A 20,670-nucleotide genomic window follows, 5' to 3' on the forward strand; every position below is an offset into this window, starting at 1 on the left:
GGTCGCTTCGCGTCGTGTCACACTAGCCTACTCCTCCCACTGTTTTGGTGGCCCGCACTTGGGCCATAGGTCAAATTGACCGGCTTAGCATTTTGCTAAGAGATACATATTGTCGTTGTCGAGAGAAAACCTTGTATGTCCAAAAGCGTTCGTTTTGCATTTATCATTTAAAAAAATATTTAAACAAGTGAAAACAGCCGATCTACAAGCACACAACGCCTCGCACCGCAAGGCGTTGTGTGCTTGTAGATCTACTGTTTTCACTTCCTTTGTGCGACGCCCTTGTATGATGAAGCAGGGCTTTACTTTGAGAAAAAACATACCCATTTTAAACTTGGAGATACGAGGTTTCTGCCCGACAGTGACGATATATATAGTTTAATTTATACATATTCATTTATTAGTGAATACATTTTCTCCATTGACTCCATTGACAAAAAAATACACTTTTCCCAAATATGGAGATGACTGACATCATAGATGTCTGACGTCATAGACCACATGAGACTGACACAGTTTGTCTATATATGGACATAAGATATGGGCTTAATATTGATGACGTCAGGGATCCCCATATATGGGCATAAACGGGACAAGGACTGACACAGATATCTCCATATGGCTATTCATTTATTGGTGAATACATTTTTCTTTTCCCCATTGAATGGAGAAAATTCAAATGGCAAGATGGAATTCATTTTTCAAGTGTGACTCGCGTCGCGGCAACCACATCCATCTAGTATTCTGTGGTCTGACAACATTTGCATACATAATACTGCTTATTCACCTACTTCCTGTTTCTACGTTCCTCACCCCAAATCACTCTGGCGTCTTAATGACCAAGTGGTTGTTGTTTTGAAGTTCTAAATTAGCCTGGTTTTCACTGTTCTTACATTGTTCTCAAAAGAACTTTGACAAAAAGAAGGTTCTTTAGATCAGTGGTTCTCAACCTTTTCAGGCCGTGACCCCCAAAATAATCATGTTTGTACTGGGGACCCCCAAAATAATCATATTTCATATTGACGAGCACTAAGAGTTGAGGCATTACATTGTGTATAACACAGTTCTAATGAGCATGTAGATCTGCTATTTTCACAATTTTGGTCTCTAATATTTGACAATTTGCCCCAATGTTTCATTTGTCATTTTAAAAGTATTACAAAGTCGTTAAATTGTCACTTTAGAAATGTAGAGATACACTTAAACTTTATGTTGGTTTGTTTACTGTTGAGTGAGAAAACAATGTTGTACATTCAGTTAATCATCTGAGGACCCCCCAAAATAATTTGGTGACCCCCCTGGGGGTCCCGACCCACAGGTTGAGAACCACTGCTTTAGATCCATATGGGGAACATGAAGAACCATTCACTACATAACATGGTATTAATATTTACTTTAGTATGGTTCTTTGTGGAACCATGTGGCCCTTTAAGAACCATACATTTTCTGTGTGTGAAAAATGCAGTTTAATATTCGTTATTTGCTCTTGTAATGTAATACCTAAGATTGATATACACCTCTTGTTACAAGAGCACAGTGTCATGGCTTTCATTATTCCTAGGTCGATATTCTTTTCTTGGCTTTAACCTGGCTATAAAGTATTCATGGCAAATATATAGCTGATGCTACTTTTTGAGTTTATTTTTTTATATATTTTACAATTGCTGTACTCCACTAACACCTGAAAATAGCAGATCTACAAGCTCACACCACGTTGTGAACTTGTAGATGCCGTTTTAAATCAAAGCCTTTTTTGACACATTTTGAAAGACTTGAACTTGAATGCATGATTAAAATGATTTTGATCCTTTTTTTTTATAATCAGGTCAGGTTTTGAATACAGGATTTTGTTTTACTTGTACTGTAACATATTATTCATATATAGTGGTATTGCTGGTTTTACATAAAAAAAATAATACTTCCATCGCATCATACAATCCGGTAATAGTGTCTCGTTAACATCATGCCTAGTTTCCATATCTGGCGAAGCTTCATATGTACGCAATAAGGTATGTATGTATGTATGTAAACACTCAATGGCGCTACTGTATAATGTACATATACATCCAGGGACGTGCTGGGCCCCTGATTCAGCCCGGGAAAAAGAGTTGTAGAGGCCCTCATTGCGCGCTATAGAGAGAGATCTCTCTCTATAGCGCTGCTGCTACTCAAAGATTTGCCATTTCAGATCATGACAATTAAGTGACAAGCCAGTGGGGCCAATTACATGAGTTATATTTAGTCGTTGTCAGGTGGAAACCTTGTATGTCCAAAACCGTTTGTTTTGTATTTATCATTTAAAAAATGATATAAACTAGTGAAAACAGCCGATCTACAAGCACACACCGCCTCGCACCGCAAGGCGTTGTGTGCTTGTAGATCTGCTGTTTTCACTACTTTTGTGCGATGGCCTTGTATGATGTAGCAGGGCTTTGCTTTGTGAAAAATGTTACACATTTGAAACTTGTAGATACGAGGTTTCTGCCCGACAGTGACGATTTACTTTGTTGGCCGTCCAGCCCCCAAAATGAAATGAAGGCCGACATTTTATTTGTATTTTTTTCCTAATGGCCGGCCTGGACCAGCCGGGAATGAACCGGCCATGAACCGGCCGTTCGGGAGTTGTCCCGCTTTTCCCAATGGCCAGCACGTCCCTGTATACATCTCATCCATAACTTTGATCACACACCACCACCATGCAGTGAGAAGAACCAGGGCGGACGCGGACTTCCCCAGCAGCAGCAGCCGTCATCTGCATGCTTCTCTTTCTCTGATGTTTCTTTGGCAAATCTTTGCTGTCACTTCAGTTCCAGTACAGTTCAAATGGGAATGACAGCCTAGCGGTATAATATTATGAGACGTTCATCCTTACTGTACGGCCTCAGAGCACATCCATCCATCCTCTGTTGGCTTTTCATCCTCCAAAGTATTTCAAAGTCCAATACAACACGTTCAAAAAACACGTTCACTGGAGGAATCGTCGGTGTGGGTGGTACAATGAATCCATAATTTGACTCAACGGGATGTGTACATTGATGGAAGAACAAGTCATTTTCTGGGAGGACTACTTCTTTAATTTAACCTCTGAGAGCGCGTACAAATGCAACCAAATGGACCTGTAAACGGGTCAATTTGGTTCCATTTGTACCCTCGCAGACTTACAAGGGTGCATTTGTTGGACCTTCCGCCAGAGACAAAAAAAAAGAACCCGCTTTGAAGCTTTTTTTGGGGGGGGATTTCAAAATCCAACCATCATTGGTATTTCCGAGTCCCCGAAAAGCAACCGGAAACAAACCTTAATCATCAATTAAAAAAAAGAAAAAAAAAAGAAAAAAAAAAAAACATTATGTAACCATAATTCATATCATGGTAACTCTAAGAAAAAAACAACTTTAAAACCAGCGGCTTGAAAACATAAAAGTATTTATGATAAAGTTTACTGACGGCAATAAAATCAAGTGCATAAAGTCCGGGTCAAATCCCCCACACATTGTAATCAACGGCGTGGTTAATTCTCCTGCAGCCATGCATTCAGCCGCAGCAGCAGGAAACAGCGCCACCCTCCAGGCAATTAATGAGAACTGCAGCGTCTCGACCGACTTTGTTTTCGAGACGGCACGACTTGGGGTCACCTGGTCCCCCCCCCCCCCCCCCCCACCAGGTGGGAGGGGGGAGTGACAGGGCACCACCCGCAGCTAGATGAAGTACTCCTTCTTGCTCTCGTCCATGGAGTCCTGGAGGGCGGGGTCGCCGCGGAGCGCGGCGTCGGCCGTCTCGGCGAACTCGGTGCCCTTGGCCTCGTTGGTGTGGTAGCTGCCCTTGTGCCGGTACATGTAGCGGATCAGCACCACGGCCAGGCAGATGAGCACCAGGACCACGGCAGCGACGACAGCTGTGCAAACGGAGATAAATGAAGCCGAGGCGTTACTACCAGCAGCGTCAGTTCAGAAAAAGCCAAGGTATGGCAAAATGTCTCGTGTCTTGCACACATGCCTTCGTGCGCGTGCAAGACGTCATGTTGCCACACCTTAGCAACAGGCATGATACATTCATTTTAAGAAGTAGCCTACATTTTTTTTTTCTTTTCTCGTTTCTACGGTTTCTTGGGCTGGATATGGCAGCCTGGAAGGTTGTTCAAGTGCAGCTAAACTTGGCATGTTAGTAAACGTGCCACAATTAACAATAATGCATTGCACCTGTGCAGCTGACCTGCGGAACCTGGGAATATACTGTCAAGATGGGGAGAATAAAAGTGTGGAGAATATAATTATAATACCTTGTTAAAGTGACCATTTTGTTAGATTTTGCATTTGTAGTTATTTTTACTGTAATTTAACAACATAATAACCAGCACAGATAGACAAAGAGACATTCATGGATTTATATTTAAAAGTAACTTTTATTTCCCCCCCTGGACCCAGGATATGGCAGCTGCATACCCCTGCCATACCCAATTGACGCCCATGGTTACTACCGTGCTAGCAGAGAACCTCCGGGGTCACATGCTTTATACGCCGTGACACTGTGTCTGTCTCTGAGCCAAAATGGCTGCAGGGACACGGTTTGCACTTCACTGTGGAGATTTTTTTTTTTTTTTGCAAAATACCAAGAGCAAAATACCAAGAGCAACTATTATCTACAACAGAGGTCTCCAACGTTTTCAGGCCAAGGACCCCTTAGCTGAGAGAAAGATGAAGCAGGGACCCCCACAACCTTGTCATAGATTCCATATAGTTTCATCGTTTGACAGCACAAGCATCAGTGTATTTTGTCAATTTGTGTTTTCAGACATTTAACAAAACTTGACCTTTCACTCTGTACTTAGTCTGCTCTTTTTCCCCTCTACACCAAACCTCTTTGCCAAAAATAGCCGATCTACAAGCTCACAACGCCTCGCAGCGCGAGGCGTTGTGAGCTTGTAGATCGGCTATTTTTGGCTACAGTTCTCAGAATATGGACACTAGGGTTCAAGTTGTTAATATACAAAGGATTGGGAGATTTGGAGGACCCCCTGTAGTAACTCAGAGGACCCCCTAGGGGTCCCGGACCCCCTGTTGAAGACCCCTGATCTACAAGCTTGTTTTGAACTTGTACATCTGCTATGTTTGCTGTATTTGAATCCAGAAAAGTAGAACTGTTTTGACATATGAGGTTTCCTCCCGACAGAGACTATACAGTATGTTTTACCCTTGACATATCTTTCTGCGAGAAAAATACAACGTGTTTAAATAGAGCGGTGCCTGTTGGGCACTAGCCTCGGTAACCCGCAGGCGTTTGGGTTAAGAAAGAAAAGCCAACCATGAAGCCACGGTCGCCAAGGCATCGTCTACGTCTGTAGTGCAGAGGGGCTCACATTGAAAATGTATTTCAATTATAATTCTGCACATATAAAATACATGTTGCCTTTCGGATATCTTATTTCACGTCAATATCGTTCACGTGAACTGGTTTGTTTATGCTTGTGTATTGCAATTATCGCTCTGGTTGTCCTCCGCGGCACCACATTTCATTTCCTCATACAAGTTGTCAATGCGAGAAGACCGGCTGACGAGGAGGGGAGCAGACAGAGGGGGGTGGGGTGGGGTGGGGGAGGGGAGGCGGGCACACACAAAGACAGACAGATCAATAAAGATCAAATAGTCGAGGATATCTTCAGAAATAGTGTCATATCCTGGAATAAATTCCTTACCAAAACATTTCTTCACCAATGTGTTCATAAAGGTGTCTAGTAACACATCTCACAAAGACTGACATTCAGTTTCCCTATAGGAGAATCTTTGACAGCTGATGAAAGTTGCGGTCCCATTAAATCTTTTCATGATTCTGAATCAATTCCGAGCATTTGTTTTGCACAAAAAACATTCCTTGGGCAAAGAATTGCCTCACAAAACTCAGTCATCACTTTTCACAGTTTTGTGGGAGCTGCCTTTACCCCAAGGAATGTTTTCTTGAAAAACAAATGCTTGCAATGGATTCAGAATCATGAAAAAAACCTAGTTTGACCCCTCACATGCTACTTAAAGCATATTTATTTTCGTTTGTTTTTTTCTGTATAGTTAAGACCCCAACTTTCAGCAGCTGTCACGGATTCTCCTAGGGAAACTGAAGTTCAGTCTTTGTGGGATGTTTTACTAGACACCTTTACAAACACATTGGTGAAGAAATGTTTTGGTAAGGAATCTATTCCAGGACTTTTTAAGATATCCCCTGACTAAAATAGTTAGCTGCCGTTTGAATCTGCCGCTGTATCCCCGGTAGTTGGGCACTGCAGGTCCAACTAACCTCACGTCACCAGGCTTTCTCGGGGGAAAGCCTGGTATTTGTTTACTAAACAGGATCGTTTGATCCGGTCTTAGACCTGGCAGAAGAAGCAGCGTCGTTTTGTTTTGGTTCCCCAATCCCTAATTAAATGCTAGAGGAGTGTAGTCTTGCCAGTTGCTGCGAGTTGGACTAAAAGATGGATATACCAAACAAACGTTTCAAAAAATAAGCAAAACTACGCCGCATCAAGGGTTTTATTGGGCAGGTACCATCATTATGTCATTGAGCGCGGGTTTGTTGTTTTGGGTTAAAACTGATTCCGGTTTGGTGTTTCCTGCCAAAGTGTAGTCCGTTTTGACAACAAAATGACGTAGGACGTCATCCGCTACCGACCGCATCAAAAGCCCGAAATTGGAAGCGATCCCAGGTTAGCGGGTTAGTGGTTAAGTTAAGCCGTATTACATATCACCCAGCCCTTATGGCAAGGTTTGTCAGTTCAATTCTGTTCCAAGACTTTGGTCCCAAACAAGATATGATGAAAACTGCTGGCTGCATTGTTTGTGGTGACCCCGTGAACTTCACTCTGGTTCCACCCTTTCCCTTAGGTCCAAATTTCCACACGAGATATTGTCTGGACGTCGGGTGGAAACCTCATGTGGACAAAACTGTTACTTTTTCAGGAGGATTCAAATTTAAAAAATAGCAAAACTAAACACACACGCAAGTTAGAATATGGAGATAAGAGGGTTCTGTCCCGACAGCAGGTGTACACACTGTCAGGTGGAAACCTTGTACGTTCAAAGCGGTTACTTTTCAGGAAATGGCAACTAAATTAACCTATGTTCCATTGGATCTAATGTAGTTATGATTTATTCACGAGCTTGTGTTAATACCTTTCATTGGTTAAATATTTATAAAAAAAAAAAAAAAAAACACTGACACACTCAACCACTTTGACTTTCACTTTAAAAACATACCTTGTAGTTCAGCAATTTGTGCCACTTTTGAATAGTTAATAAGTTCATCTACTTTTGATATTTTGTTAGTATCATATATATATATATATACACACACACACACACACACACACACACACACACACACACACACACACACACACACACACACACACACACACACACACACACGCAACACTTTAAAGGCATACACAATGTCATGTAGTGTATGTAAACATGGAATAAATGTTCCTCTTAGGCTGCCAGTTAAACATACTGCACAGTGCTTGACCCCTTGTTCATTTCTCCAGCTCGCGAAAAGCTTGGAGATATGGCTACGTTCCAGATCATAAAGTAACTCATTTTAACTCATCAAAAATTCTCAGCTCATCACTGGAAGGGAAGAGAAGAAAATAAAAAAATGAAATATTCCTTTTCATGCCAAATAGCAAGCAGTGTCTGTCTTTTTTTTGAAGACCTATCAGTAGACACATTCAGCCAACATTTATGGTTATAAAAATGATAAAATAAACATCATTGGCTTGAGGTGTACAGTAACATCTGTAGGCCTTTCTATCTCTGAGTTCCTTCTTCTTCCGGGAGGGACGACTACTGGCTTATTTCAGAATGGCTTCAAATAAAAAGCTTTGTTCCGACACATTTAACAGACAGCGCTGCTGCATTTCTGCAAAAGAAAGAAACGCGTCTTTGATTTCCTCCTTTCTTATACTGAAGCACGGCTGATAACCGCCGCTGGCTGGTGGATACATCCCTCCTCCATGTTGACATGAATGAGGTTTGCAGAAGGAAAAAAAGGGGGGGGGGGTAGCAGTGGCGATGTTTGAATGTTACAGCATGTTTTTCAACTCACCTCCCAGGATGGCATCAAAGTATCCATCGTCCATGTTGTAATCTGTTGGGGGGACGACAAGACAAGACGGGTGCATTTGAGACAATGATGTGCTCACTAGACTGTGTCTAGTAGTGGGCTACAGTATAGTTTCTCGACCCCTTTCTGCCTGTGTGTATTCAAATTCAATATTGCACAAAATGTTTACCATAAAAATAAAATCATAGCAGATCTACAAGGTGGGCTTGCACATCAGCTATGTTTTAATAGCCAAAGTATATAATATATAAAATATGGTTAAAGTGGTTATGTGTTTTTTAATGTTTTCTTCCCTCTACTTTTCTTTTTCTTTTTTTTTCTTTCTACATTTTGAATTCATATCTTTGCTTCTGAGGGTCTCTGGCACAACATGTTTTCAGATGGGGAGGCATGCGGACACATACAGCCAGTACATTATACATTTGGGGGTCCTTGCATGAAATAGAGAACCACAGGAAAAAGAGGGTTTAAGTGGTCAGAGGAATGCAGCGACACTTGTCCGGGGGCCATCAATATGTCCGCACACGGACAAAATGTGTCCATGGCAAAGACTTGGTCTTGTCCTGTTTTACACACCATTATTATGTTCTCACATTATTCTGATCTGATCAGAATAATGTGAGAACTTATGATCAGACTGATCATAAGACCCAATTACTGAACGTCAAGTCTCCAGGTTTTCTTCAGAATATGTTTGACACTCATTCATTACAACACTATGACACATATAGAGCATCGCAGAGGGTGCGGTTTAAGCCCTTTGCACACAGGACAGTTGCGTTTTTTTTCTCGTTTGCTGCATGAATAAAACGCATTGGATTTGGTGTGCAATGCTGTGCGGAATCGGCGCTGCGGATCCAAAAAGGAGTCATAAAAGGAGTGATGAGTTTTTTACCGCACGCGTCAAGACGCACGAATCGAACTGGGTTCGATCGAGAAAAAAAACGCACGGCCGCAGCCACTCGTCGCACGGCTAATTCGGATCCGGTGTGCATGAGGTCATAGAGAATCATTGTTTTCTTAAAAAAAAAAAAATTGTCCGTTTTATCCGTGCGGATAAACGCGCCTGTGTGCAAAGGGCTTTACAGACCTGTTATGGTCATTCAGGGCTAGCTCTTTGTGTTTCTGGTACAATAATATTAATTATAAGTATGTCTGTGGCAAAAATTTAATTTTGACAAAAATTGACCACCGCAAGCCGGCATGGCGATGACACCAGTTTAAGTGTGGGTACAATGTACAGTACATTCACATATATTTAGTCGCTGTTGTTATTTTTAAATAAAAACGTGAATTTTTCATCAGGGTTTGTGTTTACAGACAGCTGTCTCTGTGTTGGGGACACATTCTTTGTCTCCGCCAGGCACCAGGGGACAGAATGCTCATTACACAGAAGTGATTAAAGGTAATCATGAATTATTGCGCAGGCAACAGCTGTCCGCCTCAACTTGACTTGCTCTGAAGGACAGCAGAGGTTGGAAGGTAACTAAGTACATTTACTCAAGTACTGTACTTGAGGATAATTTTAAGAAACCGTTAATTTGCTCGAGTATTTCATTTTTTTAAAATGTTATACTGTGTACTTCGATACAATCCAATATACATTATCTCAGAGGCAAATATTGTAATTTTTACTCCACTACAATTGTTTCACAGTTATACTTTCAGATTTCGATTATTATTACAAAACATAGATTAACCACGTAAGTCCTATTTTACATTTGGGCTATTCAAAAATAGCCGATCTACAAGCTCACAAGGTGTCGGGACGTGAGCTTGTAGATTTTTTTTGAAAGATATTGTACATTTTGGAGTACAGTACTTTTACTGTTGTACTTTAAGTATGTTTTGATGCCAATGCCTTTGTACTTTTGCCCAAGTAAAGTTTTGAAGACAGGGCATTTTACTTGCATCATGGAGTATTTCTACATTGAAGGAATTGGGATTGGGTCGGGCAGGGCCGTTTTTAGCTATAGGCGGACTAGGCGGTCGCCTAGAGCGCCAGCCTAGAGGGGGCGCCAAGGGGGCGCCGAAATGGAGGGAGTGGACCCAAACCAGCCCAAAACCGACCCAAAACCGACTAAATTCACGGCAAAACCCGCAAAAATCGCGCGCGGGAGTGGGGAGGCGCATTCGAGAGAGCTCGCCTAGAGCGCCGATTAGGCGCGCTACGGCCCTGGGGTCGGGTGTAATCTGGTGTTCCCAGAAGCTTCTCATTTTAGGTCAGGCGGAAGGGGGGGGGGATCTATAACGGGGCTTTTAGATCTATAACAAAGCTATAGATCTAAAAGAGAGAGAGAGAGAGAGAGAGAGAGAGAGAGAGAGAAATACATTGTTAATGGAGACACCTCCGATGTGTGCAATTAAAAGGCAGGCTCATTAATGCCTAATCACCCCAAACATCTATGGTGCTCGCCCACTCATTAAAACCTCATCGCACAACGCATCGTTTACCATGTGCAACACATTCTGTGCAATTAAAGGAGAATTACACGACTTGTTCATTTGGGATGAGGGAGTGTGGTAGGGTGGTGGTGGTGTTGGGGGGGGGGGGGGGGGGGGGGGGGGCGTTAGCTAAAGCGCTGGTGAACGCGGGCAAGTTTTGGGAACGGCCGAGGAAAGTTTACGAGCTAAGCCTGATTTATGCTCAAGCAGGCAGGGTCGCCTGCTTGAAATCTAGGAAAAAATCACACAATTTTTTTAATTAAGTAAAAGCATCAATACTGCAATGTAGAAATACTCTGTTACAAGTAAAAGTCCTGAATTCCTCGAGTAAAATTACAAATGAATTTGAATCAAAATGTAGTTAACTAGTAGCAGGCTTGTAGGCCTATGTCACATTTCACAAGTTTTCAAATGTAAGAAATGTACACAAATCTACAAGCAGATCATAGTATTTCCATCAAGTGTTTCCTAAACAATTTGCACAAAAAGAATGGTGGTGTTTTGATCATGTTTTTATGTTTTATGACATCGCAGATTGAGGCTGTAACCTTTGCCTTTATGAAATATCGGAGACCTTTTTCTTTTTTTAGATGCTTGTTCTGAACATGCGTTCTAGTGCTAGTTTGAACACTTCAATTCTTCTTTCCTCTCAAAATAACTAATAACGTCATCTACAAGCTCACAGTCAGAAGTCATGATTCCGGTGATAATGAGCGTTTCAGGCAAAGATCGTGCACTTTATGAAAGAAGCATGGTCAAGTCTATGAGAGCCCAACTTAAATTGGCCCCCACAAGTTTCCCAAGACAAATCTGCGATGCCCCTATAGCCAAAAATGTTCCATATGGCATGTTCTAACTGTGTGCCAAATTTCATGCTTCTTTCATAAAGTGCACGATTCCATCAAAATACTGCCCGAAATGCCTGGAATATGAAGACTTACCTGAAATCAGTGGTGGTGACTGAGAACTTTGACTTTAATGGGTGTAAACTTACCAACAGGAGCGACTGTGGCCGTTTCACTGAGACCTGTGGATGATACAAAACACATGGCTTAAATAAATGAGCAAAACATTCTATTCCCTGTAGAAGCTTAGTGTGGGTGGGTGGGTGGGTGGGTGGTGATGGAGCTTACTGCAGTAGGAGACCAGGTCAGGGACTGATTCAGCCCTGGAAAAAGAGTTGGAGAGGCCCCTCATTGCGTGCTATAGAGAGAGATCTCTCTCTATAGCGCTGCTGCTACTCAAAGATTTGCCATTTCAGATCGTGACAAGTGACAAGCCAGTGGGCCAATTACATGAGTTATATTTCGCCGTTGTCGGGTGGAAACCTTTTATGTCCAAAACCGTTTGTTTTGTATTTATCATTTTAAAAATGATTTAAACTAGTGAAAACAGCAGATCTACGGTGCGAGGCGTTGTGTGCTTGTAGATCTGCTGTTTTCACTACTGTTGTGCAACGGCCTTGTATGATGAAGCAGGGCTTTGCTTTGCGAAAAGAATTATACATTTGAAACTTGGAGATACAAGGTTTCTGCCAGACAGTGACGATTTAATTTGTTGGCCAAAAACATAAAAACAGAAAAAACAGATCTACTAGCTCACAACGTTGTGAGCTTTAGATCTGCCATTTTCAAATAGGTATAATAAGGGTTCGGTAAAGTGGATTAATGTTAGCCTGACACTCAGCCTGAATTGACATTTCGTTTCACTTAAATAGCAGATCTACATGCTCACAACGCCTCGCATGTAGATCGTCTATTTTCACTATTTCTTCCTCTAATATTTGACAATTTGGCCAATTTTTAATTTGTCATTTTAGAGGTATTAAAAAGTCCTTAAATTGCCACTTTAGAAATGTGCATATACCCTCTATACACTTAAACTTTGTGTTGGTTTGTTTACTTGTTGAGTGAGAAAACAATATTTCACATTAAGCTAATCATCTGGGGACCCCCCCTGGGACCCACAGGTTGAGAACCACTGGGTTATCTGCCTCAGATCATGATTCAAAAAGGCTGTGTGTGTGTGTGTGTGTGTGTGTGTGTGTGTGTGTGTGTGTGTGTGTGTGTGTGTGTGTGTGTGTGTGCGCGTGTGCGCGCGCGCGCGTGCGTACGTGTGTGTGTGTGTGTGTGTGTGTGTGTGTGTGTGTGTGTGTGTGTGTGTGTGTGTGTGTGTGTGGATTGTTTTAGCTCAACACAAGCCCTCTCTACTACACACTCACAGCATGCAGTATTGATTTGTTGAGGGCAATTTCTTTTTGTTGCCATTCTTTCTTATTCTCTTTTTTCATTGACATAGAATAGAGTGTAGACAAAAGCAGTGCAGGTGTAGGAAGCCAAGGTCAGAGAGAGAAGACAGACACCATGGGAGTTGGATTCAAACCGGGGCCCTTTGTGACTGACAAGGTGCACCGAGAATCAACTGCTCCTCCCACCAGTGGTGGAAAAAGTACTAAAATACATTATATACAGTAAGTAAAAGTAAAATACATTATATACAGTAAGTAAAAGTAAAATACATTATATACAGTAAGTAAAAGTAAAATACATTATATACAGTAAGTAAAAGTAAAATACATTATATACAGTAAGTACAAGTAAAGTGTAGGCCTAAATACTCTGCAAAAGTCCACATAATCAAAATGTACTTGAATAAAAGTGAAAGAAAATATTGTCATCAAAATATACTTAAAGTACCAAAAGTAAAAGTCCTCGTTATGCAGAATGTCCCGTTTCACAAGTCATCATACTGTATGTATATTGTGGTGTACAGTTCCCAACCAACACACAACACAGTTTAGAGTAAAGCCAAAACGGCGCATTTATTCACAAAAGGCTGGAACCAGGCAGTGGTAAAGGTAAGCAGTTTGGCCTTGTTTTTCAATAGTCATTCAAAATAATAAATAACGTGGCTGAGAGAGAATAACATGTCAAAACTATAGGGCTGTTCTTTCAGCGCTGGGGGGGGGGGCTTCTTCCTGGTCCGAGCCAGGTAAGGTAAGTGGGGGCCTGGGGTTTTAGTTTAGGCCGGGGGCGGGCTCAACGGGGGGTCCTTGGCCGCTTCCCGAATGCTTCCTTTCCTGTCCACTCTGTCCGCTGTGGGGATAGGAATTAGTGCCGCATCATTGCCTATGGGGAAGGATAAGGCAATGTCAATGTCAATGTCTCAGCACAGAAATATTGAGAGGAGTTTAAGTGGTGAGCTCGCCTTACCGCCAGTGTAGCACGTCTTTACTTTAGGAGAACCAGGGAGAGAGTGGGGTGAGCGAGCAGTCCTTTTATGAGCGGCCTCCCAGCACAGGTGTAGAGACTTCAGGCTGATTAAGAAGGAACGTAGGGAGGTACCTGCCCTCGATGACGCTTCCCAGCGGGAGATGTGGTCCTCTTGGGCTCGCTCTCCCCTCTTGCCACTCTCTCTCCCTGGTGACGTGCCTACCTGACGGTTGCCCTCTGAGCGAGACACCACACACCTCCCCCCAATGATTGCGACTCTGGGTGCAATCTTTCTGCTCGTCCTCATACATCCTGGAGAGGGCGTCGGCATGTGGTATCTCTTTGCCAGGTTTGTGTTCCACAGTGAAATGATAATTCTGCAACTCAAGAAACCAGCGTGTTATTCGGTCATTTTTATCCTTGTTTCTTGACATCCACTTAAGTGGGGCATGATCGGTGATGAGTGTGAACTGTCGCCCCCATAAATAGTAACGCAGGTGGTGAATGGACCATTTCACCGCAAGCGCCTCTTTTTCTACGGTCGAGTACCGAGTTTCATGTTTTAATAATTTTCTACTTATATACATGATCGGGTGCTCGTTGTTATCGAACACTTGCGCTAGCACAGCGCCAAGTCCAGTACCTGACGCGTCCGTATGCAAGAGGAAGGGCCTGGAGAAGTCGGGCGCCTTTAACACTGGCTCCTCGCAGAGAGCCAACTTGAGTGCGCAGAACGCGCTCTCCGCTTGGGGATTCCAACAGACGCGGTGAGGCAGCTTCTGTCTGGTCAGATCGTACAACGGAGCTGCCAACGTAGCAAAATTATTAATAAACTTTTGGTAGTAGGAGAGGAGGCCGAGGAACGATTTCACTTGCTTTTTCGTGGCTGGTTTGGGCCAGTCTTTTATTTTTTCTACTTTGCGAGCTTGGGGTTTTACGCAGCCGCGGCCGATGGTGAATCCGAGGTAATCGGTCTCGTCCAAACCGAGACGACACTTTTTGGCATTCGCGGTTAACCCTGCTCTTCTCAGGGCTCCGAACACCGCGTCCAAGTGAACCAGGTGGGCACTCCAGCTAGGGCTATGGACTACGATATCATCCAGGTACGCCGCCGCGTAGTCTCGGTGTGGTCTTAATATTTTATCCATCATGCGTTGGAAAGTAGCGGGTGCACCATGCACACCGAACGGCAGGACGGTGTACTGAAATAACCCCTCGGGTGTAGAGAAAGCCGTCTTCGCTTTGGCTTGCGGAGAGAGCGGCACTTGCCAATAGCCTTTTGTCAGGTCCAATGTGCTGACAAATCGTGCGGGGCCCAGCCGCTCGATCAACTCATCCACGCGGGGCATGGGATAAGCGTCAAATTCAGATATCTCGTTTAATTTGCGGAAATCATTACAGAACCGCAGACTGCCATCGGGTTTGGGTACTATAACAATTGGGCTAGACCAGGGGCTATTTGACTCCTCTATGACGCCTAGGTCTAGCATACTGTGTACCTCGGTCTTAATAGCTTGGCGACGGGCCTCAGGGATTCGATAGGGCCGTTGTCGGATAACTTTCCCGGGGGGCGTGTGGATCTCATGCTGGATAACGGTGGTTCGCCCGGGGAGTTCCGAGAAACGGTCTCGGTTTCGTCCTAGCAGCTCTTTCAGCTCCTGTTTCTGAGAGGGGGACAGAGCTTCTCCTAGCGGAACAGGTGGGAGAGATGGAGAGGGGGTAGAGGTGAATAACACAGGCAACGGGGGGCCTTCAGCAGAATGCCATTTTTTTAGCAGGTTTATGTGGTAGATTTGTTCCCCCTTTCTTCTCCCCGGCCTTCGGACTTTATAATTCACCGGGCCTTTGCGCTCAATAATTTCGTACGGCCCCTGCCATTTTGCCAAGAATTTACATTCATTGCTGGGGACTAGTACAAGCACTTTTTCCCCGAGATTGAACTCCCTCGTCACTGCATTTCGATTATATAGACGGGCCTGTTCTTTTTGGGCCTGTTCCATATGCTCTCGCACCAGGGGCCAAATTTTCCTTGCCCGGGCTTGTAGCTGCTCTACGTGCTCGATGACATTACGGAGGGCCGAGGGCTGACTCTCCCAGGCCTCCTTCGCCAAATCAAGGAGGCCGCGCGGCCTTCTGCCGTATAGCAACTCGAACGGGGAGAAGCCTGTCGAGGCCTGCGGGACTTCTCGTATGGCAAAGAGCACGTACGGTATAATTTGATCCCAGTCGCGACCATCGACATCAATCAGTTTCTTCATCATGCTTTTAAGAGATTTTATAAACCTCTCAGCGACGCCGTCCGTCTGCGGGTGAAAGACCGAGGTACGTATTCGTTTTATTTTCAGCCACTTATAGAGTTGGACGAGCACACGCGACATGAAACAGGTGCCCTGGTCTGTCAGAATTTCGTCTACAATACCCACCCGGGTGAATAACATGAAGAGCTCGTGGGCGACAGCCTTGGCCGTGGCCGCGCGTAGGGGTATAGCCTCAGGGAAGCGTGTGGCATAGTCTACTATAACCAAAATGTACCGGTGCCCTCGGGCCGACTTGGGAAGTGGGCCTGCAATATCTAACGCGATGCGTGAAAACGGCGTCTCAATAATGGGCATGGGTATGAGTGGGTTTCGTTGGACCGGGCGCGGTGCACACTTTTGACACGGCCCACATGCACGGCAAAAATCTTCAACAGCCCTCCTAACCCCCGGCCAGTAGAAGCGGGCCAATATGCGATCATAAGTCTTCTGTACACCTAGGTGGGCCCCCAACTGGTGCGTGTGCGCTAGATACAGTACTCGTGAGATATAAGTCTTTGGAACGAGCAGCTGTTCAGTGATCTCGCCCCGTCTGTCAATGACACCTCGGTACAATAACCCCTGCTTAACAGCGAAATAAGGTGAAGGTAATTGACTCACCCCTTCGCAGAGTTTGCCGTTAATGGACGTGACTTGTCGGCGGGCCGCCTCCAGGTTGGGGTCGCTCCATTGCTGGGTCGCAAATTCTCCACGCCGGGGGGAGGGGGCGTCGTTGTTTAAGTTCAGCTCAGCGAACGTATCTTTGGCGCTCCTCGTCTCGGAGGCGGAGGTTTGTGGCACCCCGGTTGGCTCCTCAGCGTTCGGCTCGTCCGGGCGGCGTCGCTCTTCTTCCGGGGAACTCTCACTGTGGCTAGCTGGGCTGAACACCGGGCACGCCTCGAGCGGTGCCGAGGGCCGGGTGCGGGTCCTGGGGCGACGTCTTCTGGGCCGCGGGGCGACCGTTAGGCCGGGGTTCCAGTAGCGGGCGAACAGGGTATTGTCCGCTCCAATGATTAAGGGGACTGGGAGATTTGGCACCACTCCCATCGGTAGTACGGCTTCTCCTCTCGGCGTCCGGACTCTCAGCCTGGTGATCGGGTAATAGCGCAGATCCCCATGGACGCACGTAACCGGGACCGTGTCTGTACCATGGAGCGGCCCAGCTAGCTCCTTGTGTATCAGAGACACTGCGCTCCCCGAGTCCAACAGGGCATGGGTGTCAATTTCGCCTATCTTCACCGGCACTTTGGTGTGTTGACGGGGGCCGGGACCAACGAGGAGGCAGGCACGGGCATTCTCAGAGCTGGCGGCGCTGGCCATATGGACATCTCTGTCGCGGTCCGGGCAACTCCATGAAATATGATCTAATTTACCGCAGACATAGCATCTCCTAGCGGTGGCGGAACGGTTGCTCCGCTCCGGGGCAGCTGAGCGGGTGCGGGTCGGCGAGAGTGGGGAGGCGAGTGGCCGGCCACGGTCTCTTCCCGGCCGGGCTTCGGTGGTTCCCCTCACTGGCTCGCTCCGGGAGCCCCGCAACATTTCTGTACTTACTTGGTGGTTCTCCAAAAGTGCCACAAGAGCATCCACCGAAGTGGGACTCACTTGTGCGGCATACTTGCGTGCGTCTGGCGGCAATGCTCGGATGCAGCGGTCGATTACTATTCGGTCGATACAGGGTGGATCTCCCGGCGATGCCAGCCAGCTGTGGGCCATCCGTAGGAGTGCGGCAACCTGTTGTCTTGGGGGCAGAGAGGTGTGGAAGCTCCAATTATGGTAGCGTTGAGCCCGAGCTGGTAAACTGTACCCCAGGCTAGCCAGTATGGCTTCGCGGAGGCGGCGAAAGTCACGGGCCTCGGCCAGCGGGAGGTCGCGGCAGACGCGCTGGGCCTCGCCAGTGAGGAACGGGGCAATAATGTTCCCCCACTCAACCACCGGCCACCTTTCTCGGGCTGCCGTACGCTCAAAAAGTTCCAGGTAGGACTCAATGTCATCTTCATTGGTTAGCTTGGTGAGCACCGCACTTGGAGGTCGGCTCTCGTTATTCTCTCTCTCCACTTTTTTAATCAATTCTTTTACTGCGCTCTGCAATTCATTTTGGCTACGCAATAGCGCAGTCAGCGCCTGGTCCATATTGTATTATTGGAGGGGATCTGTGAATACGGCTACCCGTATTCTCCACCACTTGTGGTGTACAGTTCCCAACCAACACACAACACAGTTTAGAGTAAAGCCAAAACGGCGCATTTATTCACAAAAGGCTGGAACCAGGCAGTGGTAAAGGTAAGCAGTTTGGCCTTGTTTTTCAATAGTCATTCAAAATAATAAATAACGTGGCTGAGAGAGAATAACATGTCAAAACTATAGGGCTGTTCTTTCAGCGCTGGGGGGGGGGGGGGGGCTTCTTCCTGGTCCGAGCCAGGTAAGGTAAGTGGGGGCCTGGGGTTTTAGTTTAGGCCGGGGGCGGGCTCAACGGGGGGTCCTTGGCCGCTTCCCGAATGCTTCCTTTCCTGTCCACTCTGTCCGCTGTGGGGATAGGAATTAGTGCCGCATCATTGCCTATGGGGAAGGATAAGGCAATGTCAATGTCAATGTCTCAGCACAGAAATATTGAGAGGAGTTTAAGTGGTGAGCTCGCCTTACCGCCAGTGTAGCACGTCTTTACTTTAGGAGAACCAGGGAGAGAGTGGGGTGAGCGAGCAGTCCTTTTATGAGCGGCCTCCCAGCACAGGTGTAGAGACTTCAGGCTGATTAAGAAGGAACGTAGGGAGGTACCTGCCCTCGATGACGCTTCCCAGCGGGAGATGTGGTCCTCTTGGGCTCGCTCTCCCCTCTTGCCACTCTCTCTCCCTGGTGACGTGCCTACCTGACGGTTGCCCTCTGAGCGAGACACCACAATATATATATATATATACACACACACACACACACACACACACACACACACACACACACACACACACACACACACACACACACACACACACACACACACACACACACACACACCTTAGCTTCCTTCTAATGTAGGAGTGATTATCATCAGATGTGTTGTTGATGAGCAATTTGTGTAGCAATTCTCGAGTAAAAAGTGTGACAACTACCAGTACTATACCCGGTCTTCCCTTTAAGTACTTGAGTAAATGCACTTAGTTACTGCTCTGCTCACAAGGAGCATGTGCTTACAGTGCACCAAGAAGCAACTGCTCCTCCCCCACTGACTCAGTGAATGTTCAGATTCACAAGTTGTCTCAAGGCCCAGTGCATGCAGGGGGTCTTCTATAGCCACAGACCCAACATGCAGGGGGTCTTCTATAGCCACAGACCCAACAGAAGGCCCAGTGCATGCAGGGGGTCTTCTATAGCCGCAGACCCAACATGCAGGGGGTCTTCTATAGCCGCAGACCCAACAGTTCCCCTATATGAGGGCCTGAGCCAAGAACCTTTCTCTGGGTGGTCAGGCCTTCTGCCTTGAACGGGTGGGTTGAGACAGACAGAGAGACAGAGACAGAGAGAGAGAGAGAGAGAGACAGAGAGACAGAGAGAGAGAGAGAGAGAGAGAGAGAGAGAGAGAGAGAGAGAGAGAGAGAGAGAGAGAGAGAGAGAGAGAGAGAGAAGCGAGCTCCCAGTAATCCAATAAACGCAATTTATAAGCCAGTACAGAAGTTCACAGTTACCTTTCCAGGGGAAAAATATATATATCTGCTCTGGGCAAAGATTTATCATCACACATGATGCAGATCAATAGTTTAAGCTTCTCCTTCCAGTCCAGGGAAATTCATGTTTCTCTCTCTCTTTTTTTTAAAGAATATATCTATAATTCACAGGAGGAAAGACAATTTCTCCTCTAGTAGTATGTGTTGTACACAGGGGCGTCACAAGGGGTAGGAAAGTGGGACTGAGTTACTGGGGCCCAAGGTGGAGGGGCCCTAATAACTTTATCTATTGAAAAATAGCAGATATACAAGCTCACAGCGCCGCGCTGCGAGCTTGTAGATCTGCTATTTTTGAAAAGTTGTGAAAATGTGTGAAAATCTTTGAATATATGTATTTTTTAAGCGAACATTTCTAACTAAAATTTTGCTTCTGGGGGACCCTGGAACTCAATATTTTGAGATCGGGATCCGTGGCCAAATACATATCATCTTGGGGGTCCTTGACATAGGTTTCTTGCACACATTTTCACGATTTTTCTAAAATAGCAGATCTACAAGCTCACAGCGCGGCACTCGGTGCCGCGCTGTGAGCTTGTATATCTGCTATTTTTCAATAGTTAACATTCATTGGGGGCCCGCAGTGAATCCTTGTACCCAGGGCCCAGAATTTGGTGTGACGCCCCTGGTTGTACAACTTGGATCATGTTAACCGCGGGCTCCCTCCCTCCCTCCCTCCCTCCCTCCATCCCTCCATCCCTCCATCCCTCCCGCATACTTGGGGGGTTATTATAAACAATACATGGCCAAAGAGAGAGGCGTCAATTGGGTATGGCAGCTGCCATACCTTGGCTCCAGGGGGGGAAAAAAAAACAAATGTACTTCTTAATATTAATTCACGAATGTCTCTTTGACTGTCTGCATTGACTATTCTGTCATTTAAACTAACTACAATGCAAATTA

The 20,670-nt window shown here is 45.5% G+C and overlaps 1 protein-coding gene across 1 annotated transcript in view; it reads right to left on the reverse strand.

The window, feature by feature from the left end:
* Window positions 1-3,695: 3,695 nt before the first annotated feature.
* Window positions 3,696-20,670, reverse strand: part of gypc (glycophorin C (Gerbich blood group)) — a gene marked incomplete at its 3' end in the record, with an annotated part of 78,917 nt that continues 61,942 nt past the window's right edge. Inside the window, exons 3-5 of the mRNA XM_080753620.1 lie at window positions 11,546-11,578; window positions 8,089-8,130; window positions 3,696-3,892 (exon numbers count right to left, since the gene is read on the reverse strand). Coding sequence (XP_080609746.1) covers window positions 3,696-3,892; window positions 8,089-8,130; window positions 11,546-11,578 — 272 coding nt within the window. The remainder of the gene's footprint in view (window positions 3,893-8,088; window positions 8,131-11,545; window positions 11,579-20,670) is intronic.

Source organism: Nannobrachium achirus, assembly GCF_963921795.1.
Source record: "Nannobrachium achirus genome assembly, chromosome: 22".
Lineage (NCBI taxonomy): Eukaryota > Metazoa > Chordata > Actinopteri > Myctophiformes > Myctophidae > Nannobrachium > Nannobrachium achirus.